General features: G+C 38.7%; 1 protein-coding gene across 1 annotated transcript in view; it reads right to left on the bottom strand.

Moving 5' to 3' along the window:
• The window catches only part of sirt6 (sirtuin 6), a 29,644-nt gene extending 16,635 nt beyond the window's left edge, over positions 1-13,009 (bottom strand). The window contains 9 exon segments of the mRNA XM_040143053.1: positions 2,660-2,983; positions 3,158-3,281; positions 4,626-4,706; positions 4,800-4,895; positions 6,171-6,230; positions 7,339-7,492; positions 7,495-7,520; positions 11,240-11,367; positions 12,843-13,009. Of these exon segments, the coding sequence (XP_039998987.1) occupies positions 2,666-2,983; positions 3,158-3,281; positions 4,626-4,706; positions 4,800-4,895; positions 6,171-6,230; positions 7,339-7,492; positions 7,495-7,520; positions 11,240-11,367; positions 12,843-12,908 (1,053 nt within the window). The 5' untranslated portion in view covers positions 12,909-13,009 and the 3' untranslated portion in view covers positions 2,660-2,665.
• Between the last annotated feature and the right edge of the window lie 246 nt (positions 13,010-13,255).

Here is a 13,255-nt window from a genome sequence, read left to right as displayed (position 1 = left end):
TTGACACTCTATAGCAGATTAGTCTGACTTTTTTGGCTCAATTCATTGCTCTCACTTTCTTTAAAAGCACCCCGGTGCTTCGCAGCAGGGTGCATGTTAAATGGTTAATAAGCTGTCCCTGCTTTCCTCCAAACGTAGCACTTTAAACTACAATTTAAGAGTTTGATTCTGGCTTCATTAGACCACAAAATCTTTGGAGCACAGTCTTTGTGCTTTAGTCTCTTTGTGCCAACTCCACACATGCTGTCATTGACTGGCTCCTTATGGCCATTCTGCCATGTAGCACAGACTTATGAAGAGCTGCGCTGACTGTTGTCCCCCCAGAGAGATCTGCCTCCGGAGCCAGCAGGGCTCTGATGTTGATTCTCTGACCAATGTCCTTGTTGCTGAGTTTAAGAAGATGAGCAGCTGTAGACAGAGTCTGTTAGCTGCTATATAAGGTTTCCAATTTATACTGATGGAGCCTGTGAACACTAATATCTCAGAAATTGCTTGATGCTGTTCTTCAGTTCTACGCCTCCTCACTAATCTGACTATGAATCTTACACAGAGGCTTAAGAGTACATGGCTCTGAACTATTGGACCTGCAAAACTTACGATATGGATTTTCATCTATTTCCCATCGTTTCAACTGACCTGGTGGACACAAATCAAGGATGTGGATGTAGGTTGAGTGTAGGGCTGCAAGTAATGATTATTTTCATTACTGGTTTATCTATGAAACATTTGAAAACAATGGAAAAAAAAAAAAAAGGCCTTCACATTACTGTAGGGCCTAGAGTGATTTCATCAAATGTCATGTTTTTTTCTGATCAAATGTTCAATAATCAATTTACTATAAGTCTAAGAAATGCACCAATTTCTCCAAGTTGAGAACCTGGAAATATCAAGTCTTTTGCATTTTGATTGAGAAAGGATTAATTGATTATCAAAATAGTTGCAATTAATTTTCTGTGGATTGATTAATCGTTGCAGATGTAGTTGAATGTCACATTAAAAGTGTGGAATCCAAATCATATCTGTTTTTAAGTGTTAATGCAGAGAAACATAAGGAGTTATAGGTTATTGTTTTAGATTATTAACAAAAAAATGTGGTTAAGGCATTTTTATTGAGGCTCCAATTTGAAGAGGCAGATATGGATAAATTCCATATCACGGTACATGTAGTTTTACCTGTGTATACCATCATATCGCCGGACACCAGCTAAAGAACTACAAAATACTGAAAAAAGAGGCTGGGTACTTTCCAAGGACAAAGTGGGAAAATTTGGCTCATTAGCGCTACCGTTTACTGACAATTGAGACAAAGTTAATATTTAAATAAAGACGGTAAGAGCAGTAATGAGGGCTTTGAAAGGCCCCTTTCACAGAGCAGGCAGTTTGACTCTTGGCATGTGTTTGAGTTGCAGCTGTTGCATTTTCTGGAAGTTACATCTGTTGCTTATATGTCTGGACAGACGGGGTGCCCTAATAGGCTGAAGCGTATTCAACATCAGACTCACAGCAACACGTTGGCTGCAGTAATCATCTGCTTATACAAACACCTGGGGCCCACTGTACAGTCGTAGCGTCTGATATGCATGTTCTTGTTTTTAAAAAAAGAAAACTAAGCTGCAATTAAGGCGCAGGAATTTGTTTTTTCTGGTGTTTGTGTTGAAACACTTTGGAACAGTAGTTTACATTTGCAACAAGGCCACTATGTACTGACAGTACACAACATACATACAGCACATATACACAGGTGGTGTTACCAGGAACATCTTATTTTTAATGCCAAAACATACGTATATATTAAAAAAAACAAAGAAGAATGACTTTCTCCTTTGAATTACAATGCTTTTTTCCTGAGATAAAAACATTTTCCTTTAAACGTACAGTGTGATTACAGTCCATTTGCAGCCAATAGGCTGCAGGTGGACTTATGCATGTCACCCAAGGAGGAGAAATTTTTTGTACCATAAGACAAGCAGTTTGATGATTTTGGGGAAAATTTGCAATTGTAATGGTTGGGAATAAAAAAAAACAAAATTTCCACAGCTGTATTTAGCTACATCGGTCGAACAGACTCAGAGATGCTCACTTGATATCCCCTCTTTTGTAAGTATCCAACCAAGGTGTCTTTGAAGGCAAGGTCTGTAGGGATGAGATCTGGAGCACGTGGTTATAAATAAAGCTTTGAATAAAGTGCATCAAACCTTACACACATTATTAAAAGCTCTATTTATTACTTAGTATTCCAGCTCTCATTGCGTTGCCAAAGCAAAGTTGGATAATAAATGCTCATACTATAGCAGGAGGAACATTTACATCGCAGACTGTGTTTTGCTAAAAGTACTTTGTAGGCAAGTTTTTTTTTTTTTAAACCAGAAATGTAAAAAAAAAAAAAAAAAAAAAAAATCCCAATCCAACATCCACCTAATGTGAGTAGTTCAATTTGTGCGCCTTCAGCTGAGGAGTCAGTTTCACATTGCCGGTCATTGTGGCTGTAAGGCTAAGTGTAAGAAATCTAGGATTGACAAAAACCACTACAGTACTGAATAGTCTTGGCTCCAGAGGGTGTTAGCTGTATCTTCTGTGAAACTTATCAAACTCAGCACCCTGTTATAAAAGTTGTTTCTGGACGGGTTTGTGTTGTGAAGTTGTTGCAAGAAAAAAATACCTGAGGCTATTTCTCTTCATTTATCACCACTGGGGAGTCTGCTCTCTCTCTCTTTACTGAAACCGTCTCCTCCTTAACGCTCCAATCATCCGTTAGCTGTGTTGCTTCTCTTTTCCTCTCCTCCTTAACAGGGTCCTTTTTCACCCTCTCCCTTGCAGTAACTGCACGTGGTGGTTTGACATCGGTGGTGGACTCAGAGGTGGCTGTGGAGCTCTCGCAGATAGTCGGCCCCTCCCACTTTGGGATGTCCAATCCCAGCAGCTCCATCAGTTGTTTCATGACCTCGTCCACGTAACCGTGGATACGCAGGTACGCATGCTTGTCCTACGTGACAGAAAATAACGACTGTGAAATGAAAAACACGAAGATGCCGGACAGAGCATCAGAGTAGCAGTTTTTTAACCATAATTTTGTTTTTGATTTTGTGCACAACATTTCAAGTGCCATTCCATGCTTCCCTAAATTTTTGTGTGGTGGTGGTGCATGAATGACACTCACGTGCTTGGTAGGCTGCAGGTTGACAATGACCACTTTCCCCCCTTTCCGCTTGGTGAGGAGTGGAAGGTCTCCACTGGGCTTGATCTGCATCGATGTGCCAAGCGTCAGTGCCAGGTCTGCGCGTCTGGATGCCGACAGTAGAGAAATAGATCACAAATAAACAAGTGCGACTGCTTGTGACATTCGTCTTATTTGCCTTTTATTAAGGTTAATTTATTGTTATGTGATAAAAAGTTAGCTGAGGCGTGCCTCCTTAAAAAAAAATGTAACTTCATGTCAGGGCAATGGCAGCCGCAGAGATATCATGTGGCATCAACAAGACCTGGGATTGGTCAGGTTTGACTGACTATGTTTTCACCATCAAGTTTTCAGTGTTGGTCTGAGGAAGATACAGCTGCAATGATTAGTCAATTAATTGATTAGTCGATTGACAGAAAATTAATCAGCAACTAATAATCAATTAAAAAACGAAATATCTCTGGTTTTTCTACATTGGTCGGACAAAAAAAAGAAAAAAAGATATTTGAAAAAGTCGTCTTAAACTGATTATAATGGGCCTTTTTCATTGTTGTCTGATATTTCGTAAACAAAACAATAAAATGTGAAAATAATTGGCAGATAAATCAATAATAAAAATAATTGTTATTTACAGTCCCAGAGAAAAACATTAGCCAAACCTGTCTGTATTACCATTACATCTGAATCACAGCGCTAAGCATTAGTTTTTCTGAAAATTAATTACTTGGTGATCTTTGAAGGACCTAAAAAAAAATTGTACTTTAAGAACACGTGAGGCTTTTCTTAAAGTATCTCCAGAACCCAAAAAGACATTTCTAACCATCTCCTGCACCAAAGAAAAAAGCCGGAAAATGAGATATGTCCTGCTCTTTCTGTTCTTAACCAAACTAGTAACACATTAGTTTTAAAAGAAACATAAATATATACCAACGTAGTTAATAATTCAACGTTTTAATTCTGGTGTTTCAACTGTGGTTCAATGGTCAGAGCACTGTACATGGAGATGAAACACATTCATCAAATTAAATTTGCTGCTTTGTAAAGAAACAATAAAAGCTTTTGTGGCTGAAGGATTGAATGGAAATACTGACACACAAGAGGCAAAAGGAAAAATTCAAGCCGACTGTGCTACATACATCAAACCTAAAAAGGTTTTCAAATAAGGGCTTATTTGCATGTCAGGATGCTGACAGCAGAGCCACACATAACGCTGAAGGACATACATTTATACAACACATTACTTCACATTTTTCAGTTCACAGGTCATTTGAGTTATGACTTGTGCTATGAGATGAAACAGGGATATCAAAGCAAGTCAGGACAGATAAGAGTATGTACTGTGTGCTACTAGGTTATTGAGACAGGTGGTGAATCGAAAACAAAATGACCAATAACATAATGTAAAAAGGAAGCAATTGAGCAGGAACTGCCCCAATTTTATCTGTGTCACCTGCTGGCATCGTCTGCTTTGTTCAGGTCTCTGTCAGGAAGAGCATCCTCCCAGTCCAGTATCGTGCTGATAAGTTTCCCTCTGTTGTAGTAAAGAATGCACAAATACACTAATAAATCGCTGGTAATCGATGGTAAACTGTAATTTCAAAATGCACAAGTCCAGACCTGTTACCTGCAGGCTCTGAGTCCTCTGGAGCGAACCACATCACAGTAACGTCCTGTCGCTTTCAGCCCCATCACACCAATCACCTTTTCTCTGACGTACTGCCTGGAAAACCACAAATCCCACAGTTTAATCATAGAAGCTTTAGTTTATTACAGGAAAGAAGTCAAAGCTGCTCACAAGCACCCTAGCAAAGTCAAGTGATGCACATAAACATGATAATGTAGACAGTGGCCATTTTATTAGATAAACCAGACAACTTTTTCCTCCAGGCACTGGCTGATTTTTTCAAAACGTGGACTCCAGAAGTTTCTGGAAATGCTGGAAATGGGACTCAGGGACTCAACAGCATCCTGTAGCTGGTGCAAAGTTGTTTAAAGTTACTTTTGTTTAAACATACATTTGCTCTTGAACCCTCCTGTTGTACTTTATTCTAAAGGAAATCTACAGGGTTGAGATCTAAGACTGTCACTGGAATAAAATGAAATCACTGTCATCTTCCTCGAATCATTTTTAGGTAATAAGCGCTCTGTGAAATGGTGCATTATCGTGCTGTAAGTTTCCATTGGAAAAACGGTAGACTGCGGTGCAGCTGGTCAGCAATACATAAGAGCCACAGTAAGTATTAAGGTGCCTCACATGTGCAGAGAAAACGCCTGACATACAATTACACCATCTGCTTTTACCTTTGACACAAGGAAGGATGGATCATGTATTCATACTGTTGTTTAGCCCAAATTTTGACTCAGCCTATTGTGAAAGAAATCAAGATTTACTGGACATGCTAACATTTCCTCAAGCTTTCATGTTCACATGCCTACTGTAGCTTCATCTTCTTGTTCTTATCCAACAGGAGTGGAACCCAGCATGGTTTTTCTGCTGCAGCAGTGTTTCTGCTTAAGAGTTCGACCACTGTGTGTTCAAAAATGCTCTTCTGCACATCTAAGCTTTATACTTGTGGCCTTCCTGTGATCTTTAACAAGTCTGGCCTTTCTCCTCTGATCTTTCTTACTGAGAAGATGTTTTCAATCACAGAGCTACCACTAACTACAATTATTTTGTTGTTGTTGCTTAAAACGTCAATTTCCTTATATATCTGCAATGTGTGAAATCTCAGGAGGTTGCTGGTTTCTGAGAAGCTAGAAACACCACATCTGGCACCAACAATCACACGAGATGCAAGAAAGCTGAGATACTGTGCATGCTAATGTGAGGTGAACAGTAACTGAACTGCTTGCTGTTATTACCAAACAGGTGTACCTAATAAAACGGCCAGAAAACTGAAATTGAGTGAAAGACAATAGCTTGTTAAGATGAGAATCATCAGAGTTTCTAAATCAAAACGTGGGTGTTTGGATGCATGCGTGTGCATACAACTACCTTCCACACTTCTCACACTCCTCCACAAACATGTTTCCATGAAGCTCTGATAACAAATCCCTAAAAAAGAGAGAGGGAGATAAGTCCACAGAGGCAAAAAGATCACAAAGATGATATTCACTTAGATCACTGTCTCCAAACTTAAAGTTAATGTCATGATTCTTCAAAACAACTTTTTTTCAGTCCGTTCTCTGATGAATATTATGAGCATTTGTATTCACTTCTATGTTCCTCCTGGCACCTACACATATAAGTGCCAAACAGTTTACTTTTCCAGTTTGCCTGCGGTCTCAATGATTTCCTTAGAGAGCTACCACTTCACTGTCTGGACTCGCTTAAAAAAAGCTGTTACAGCTGTTATCGCAAAGCATCCGCTTTACATTCAAAACAATTAAGCTCAGAACTTATCCCCTGAATAGGTACCTCAAGTCAATTTCCCAATTATTCATCCCCTCTCCTGTCCACTCACTCTCCTTCAACTCCAAATCACTCTGTAAAACAGAGTAATAGTTAGTATAATACTTAGTGATATTCCTAAAATGTAACATGTTTTTATATGGTGAAAATTAGGTGATCTGCACCGAGAAGCTGACTCTACACTACCTACCCAGTACAAAGTGGCAGACAGACAAAGTTAGCAACTAGCTGGTAAACACAGAGCTGGTGGAGACCAAACTGAGCTAAACATAAAGTGAATACAGGACTTCTATTCATCAGCTGGACAAAAACAGGACTACAAATGAATGATAATGTTGCTCCATAATTGCCAGATGTGTAAATAGGCAAAACGTTCACCATAACGACATGTTGGCTGATATTATGTCACTGTTGTAGACCATAAAAAAAGATTAGTCGATTAATTGATCGTCAATAAAAAATTTTGAAGTTTTATAGATCAAATGATTGATAAATAATCGAAAAACTATCATCAGGTGAATCAGTTATGTAAATAATCATTTCTGTGTTGCATTTACAGGTTGTTCTGCTGCCTCTATGTCAGGAAAGAAATATTTTGGCTTTAAGTGCTATTAAATGTTATACGGCTTATCTGTGAGATAATGTTTTGCTCCAAACCATATAACAACTATGATTCGAGTTAGTTACTGAGTGTATAAAATGCTTCATGTGTTTCCATTATGCTAGAGGACAGGAGGCAGAGCGGAGTTACCTGGGGAAACCTGATCGGACATGCAGACCGTCCACATTCTGGCTGATGAGATACTTGAGGTATCCGGCCCTCTGCAGTCCAAGGAGGGCCATGTGAGTCAAGCTGGGTCGGGCATCTTCAAATGTGGTATCAAAGTGAGGTGACTCCCCTTTTCTTCCAACGTCCACACCCCTTTTGGACCCCTGAAACAGCATATAGTTATGAATAGACTCAGAGTAGCTATAAAGACTGGACCAGGATTGGACAGGTTGTAATGCAGCGGGTGGACTGAAGGCATTATGTTTCTACAGCTGATGTGAGGCTTTGTGTTCATAGCTGAGTATTAACAATCTGATGGGATGATTTCTGCAAAAGAGTTCTGGAAAGTCTGTGTGCCAAACTCACAATGTGCAAAACAACACTACACAAAGATTCTCCCACTGCAAAAAACTACAAAGACAATAGGAGGAATTAGATTAAACAAAGTTATTGTTTTCAAACGTTTCACAAAAATATCACAATCGAATATGACAGAAATGTTAATAACTACATAGAGCTGAATGTTTTCAGACTGAAATATATTAAATCTATTGTCCAATCTGCCATCATTCTTTTCATGCATCCTTAGTTAAGTTTTAGTCAGTTCTGGGTGTCCGAATAAAGGATGAACGTGTTTCTGTCAGTACTGGTGTGGTCTAACACTGGGACGGTTTCCAAGTTACTACAAGGACAAACAACTTATCTTTCTGCATCAAACAAGGGAACGCATCCTGTGAGTCCTCAAACGCAGCCACATGAGTCTCATCTCTCGCTTTTGTGAACAAGCACAGCCCCATCTCTCATCGGCAATATGATTCAATGCCTGCTCAGCCAAGACCAGTTCAAAGACGTACAACATTAATGGAGAGACACGTGTCATTTATTACATGCGTATCACCATGAAAAAAATGCTGCAGGACATGAAAGTCAGGATGTTTAAGCTGTTCAAATCCCATGTTTTGGTGCAATCGATAATATTAACCTGGGGGGCTGAATTTCTTACTCCCATCTGCAGCACGTGTGCGTATGTGGCATTAGTGGGAATATAATTTGCATTAGTAGGCGTGATGTGTTTATAGAAGCCTTGGCTTTAATGATATTGCCATCCAAGGTCAACTCTACTTGACTGACAGGGAGACCAATCAATATTTATCAGTGAAGTCTTCACACCAAACATCTCAAAGCATGTATATCTGAATTCACACAGGTAAAAATCTGTCAATCACACCGGATGAACCATGAAACAAGACTAAGTCAAAACGTAGTATGTGGCTGGATCGCCCTTTATCTGTTTGCTTCTCTCCTACTCTCTGTGCTCACATATACTGTAATTTAATGCAGCCGAATTCCCAGTAAAGCTGCTCACATTTACATGTTTTCTATTTCTGTTGTCAGAGAACGATGACTGTTAACCAGCAGCCACATCCAGAGCAATTTCCAAGCTTTGGATGTGGCTTTCCTGATTTTATAACTGTGACGTTGTCGGACAAAATCACCTTACACGAGTTAAAGACAACGGCTTCGCTGTGATTTTGGCTATAATTTACTTATAAAAATGATTACTCAGAGAGAAACTCAGAGGCTCATTCATGTCTGTGTCCGCTGCCGCACAGTTAATTGAAAGATAGCCATAGAGAGGAGTGCCTGCAGAGAGAAAGCCTGACCTCTCGCTCGCGGGGCAATACTGGCAACGCTCTTCTACAGTAAGTTGCTAGAGTTTGTCAAAAAAGTCGCTAAAGGGATTTGAAAAGTCAGTAAATGGAGCGACAAAGGCGCTAAATTGGCAACACTGCCTGCAAACGGCTCCCTGTGGACGAGTTAGACGCTGTTTGCGCCAATTCATTTTGAAAGCGGAACGGCCAATGGGTAAACTCCAACATTGGGCCGGCCAACCAATGGTGTAACCTGAGGTCTCAGTCACGGGGCATTAGGTTGACCAGTGGTATAACTTTATCACTCACACACTCAGTCAGTCACGTTCCTGTTTATAGGGCTGGCCCAAATGTTGCAGTCCAGCCAAAAAATGAATGAATTAATGTCTTGCTGAGTAAAATCATTTAAATTTTCAATTTTATGTGTGAGAGCTAAGCTGTATGGAGCAAAACTGTGTTTGTGAAGATACAAGGGAAATTCTTGCACTATAATGGAAAAAACAAAGGAGTTGTAATGTATTACAGTGTGTGTTGTTGTTGTTCTACAAAGAGCTGGATCTGACAAAAAGTAGGCATGTACCACCCTCATCTGCTCAAACAGTGGTACTACAAGAGAAACCAGGAGACTAAACAAAGATGTCCTCGTTTTGTCTGCCAAAACAGAGAGAAAATAAAAATCAAGCAAAAAATAATTGTCAGTTCTGGCCCAGGCTCACTGAACACGCAGCTTCTCTAAGTACAGTATTGCTCTGTATAATGAACAGCGGCATAAAGGTGGTATTTGTCAGAATCAGGTCATATTATCAATTTACCAAGCAATTGAGCTGAAATATGAATTCTGTAAAATAATAACAAATCCCAATGCGATGTAGTTACTAAAATAAGAGGTCATCACCAAAGTTATTATCAGCTGCCCAATAACTCTTCTGACTGAACCAATGTGCCAATAGAAACATTCTATGTAATAGGAATTTGATTTTGCATATCAAGATAGATGCAGTATAAAAATAGTCATTATTTTTGACATTAATTTTACAAAGTTCTTTAATTATCAATAGTAATAGTACGAGCCACATCACTCTAATAGCAGATGTATCAAAACATTAGTTTGACCACTGAAGGTACAAAAAAATCAGGTACAAAAAAATCCTAGAAAAGCCAATTAGTGTTCAGGACAGGCAGACAATAACTTTTTGGAGTTCAAAACAGGAAAAAAAAAAAACTCTCCACTATGTTATTTACATGATCATAACCCATATTTCCAATGCTGTCAAAAGATCTGAAAAGGCACTATGCAGTTACAGTCATTTTTCCCTCTCCTCATTCTAATTTGAATCTGATCAGCTGTTTGTTCCTCCTGTTCAACATTTACAGCAATAGGGCAGTCTCCAGAATGGCTGTCCATTTCATTAGATTGCCTTGCTGATTCAGCAAAACCAAGACAATTAAACACATTTGAGATTTTAGATTTGTACAAATCTAAGAATTTAAACGGCATTTTTTGGGGAATTAACCTTCGCTGCAAGAGTCTCCTTTATTTAATATCTGAACAGCATTTTAAAACAGAAAATGTTAAAGAGTTAGTATTGCCATAAAAGGAAGTCAGTCTGTTTGAATCCCCCTGAAAAGAAATACAGATTCAGAACATTGAGGTTTTCTAATTTGTCAGTCACAAAAACCTCCGATATATGTACAAGTCTAACTGGAATAATGTCTGTTCAGCTCACCTTCACACAGCTTTTAATTTCAAAATTTAGGTCACTGTAAAAAGGGGACACACTTTGTCAGTTCCCTGCGCACACTGTAGAGCCTTGAATGTGGTTTGACAATCACATCATGAGATGTGATTGTCAGCCTGTCATGAAATTTGCCAATGATGGCAAATTCAAAGGCTTATTAGTTTTATTATCAAGTTGTGTCAAGCCGCAGCAGCTCTGAGATGTGTTGAAACAAGGTTATAAAGGCAGCTGTTCATGTTCACAGATATTGTTTGTTGTTATTGCTGTACTTGGATTCTTTGTCAGTGAGTGTTGTTTACTCAGCAGGTGTGAGGTGTGCTTTTTTCCATCAATATATGCAGTCTTGATACATCAGATCTTATTACTTATATAGAATATAATGTCACAAGATGTCTATGCTGAAACACAGAGTTTGTGGAGACACAAATTTGAAAAATAAATTCATTTAAAAAAAAAAAAAAAAAAGCTGCAGTAGCTTTGTTTGTTCCTCACCTGAAGTCGGGAATTCCTGCTGAGGTGCTGATTCCTGCTCCAGAGTGGACGACCAAGTACTGAGATTCTTTAATCAACTGGGCGAGGGTCTCCACCTTAGCCTTCAGCTCCTCGGGACTATCAAACACCTGCCACAGAACAAAATGCAGCAGGTGTTTAGGAATGACTGAGAGCTGAAAAAGATGCTTTCATACAATGTTTACATTAGGTTATACAGTATCTTGGAAAGAACAGTAACATGATATTGCCCAAGTGAATAGAGACATTAACTGTACAGTTCACACAGCTTTAAAAAATAAACTAAGATAAAACATTGTATCAGATATGACAGATATGAAGCCTGCAAATTAGCAAAAGGCGAAATTTTCGAAACACATGCATATGCATGAGGAACCATGATCTCAAAAGGGAATATATGGTATAGATGTTTCAAGAAAATTCGCTTTCAAGACCTGGTGTCACTGGTTCAACTGTTTTGTGTTAACTTCATCACATCCAAACAGAGGTAGAAAGTAAAAAGGGACATTCGCTCGAGCAGTGTGCATTTGATGTACTGGTACGTTACCTGCTACTGGTATTTTTCTATATTGTGCAACTTTCTATTTCTGCTTTTTAGAGTAAAATATTGTATCAACAAGCCCTCTAATCAGCTCCTTTACCTGATGACTGAAGTTACTGTTTTTATTCCTAGTTTCTACCTGTAGTCAGCAATGCAAGTTTGTTTTGTTTTTTCTTTTGTTGTCCATGTATTTCTCTGAGAGTTCCCACAGATACAGAAGGAACTTCCAAAACGATAACATACCAAAAATGAAAAAATGATGACATTAGAGGCATAAACTGGGGCCACTGGTTATACTGCAGATCAATACCTTACAGATACATAAAATCCTTGTTATGCTCATAAATTTAAATTAGTTAAGTGTTTATTAAGTAGTTAGCCTTAGGGTCGTTTGCTTAAGGTACGACATTAAAATTATGTTTATACACTGCCTGATTTTTAAAAATGACATATATGTGGATTAAAAAAATCCAAATGAGGTGTTCGCAGAAAAGAACTACAGTTTACACTATAGTTTAGCCTTCTTCTCACGGGCTTTTCCAAGTAACTGGCTCATTTAAATATTTCATATGTGAACAGCCAATTCAGTCTTTTAGCATCATCCACAAAATCAGTATCTGTTTTTAAATTACTCAACAAAGTATTGCGCAGTTTTCCAGTAAAAATGGCGATAAAAAACACAATATAACTCGTTCAGACAGCACATTGAATAAACTCGCTTTTTAGCCTCCAGAGTGGTAAAATACCAGATCTCAGCTGGGCACATCGATTTCTTTGTTTTTTATATTAATCATTTGCAACATAAACATAAAGAGTACTGTTAATGCTTGAATTCTCTCTGCCGCTCGCTAATACTTGCTAAAATCTGGAATACAGGCCCTCCCTCATTAAAGGAGTATCTTTAAATCTTTTTACAGGATCTAAATCTTCTCCCACCCGCACATCCTAAAGACCGAACATGAACCTGACATCCTCGGCTAACCTGCTAGCTAAGTTGGTTCTTGAGAGAGCTAAGTAGCGAGCCCATGGCAGCTATTCCTTTACCTCGGGAAGTCCGCAGACACCTTTGTCCTCGTACGGTGACAGCCCAGCAGAATAATTCACAGACATGACTGTTATGGGTATCGTGTCTTTATTGTTTTTGTTTCGAAAGCTGGTCCTTTATTTTCTGTAAAGCGGGCTGTTAACTGTGTTGTTTGGCTAACGTCATCCCTGGGCGACGACGTATGCTGCATTCATAGAAATGGGAAAATGGCAACGCACGACGATCCAGTCGAAATCCACACCTTTATTCTTTGTTTTACATAGGAATAAATGTGTAGTTTTCATAAGGTTTTAGACCTACAAATGAAAGGTCAAAGTTGCGACAAAACTGTAGCATACTTTTTTTTTTCTTGAAAAACAAATATTTATTAATATTAAATAACAAAATGTGCCACATTAACGCTATTTTGCTG

Source organism: Xiphias gladius, chromosome 14 (genome assembly GCF_016859285.1).
Source record: "Xiphias gladius isolate SHS-SW01 ecotype Sanya breed wild chromosome 14, ASM1685928v1, whole genome shotgun sequence".
NCBI classification, from domain to species: Eukaryota; Metazoa; Chordata; class Actinopteri; order Istiophoriformes; family Xiphiidae; genus Xiphias; species Xiphias gladius.
Note: the sequence above shows the minus strand (reverse complement) of the source record. Positions and strands in the feature narration are given on the sequence as shown.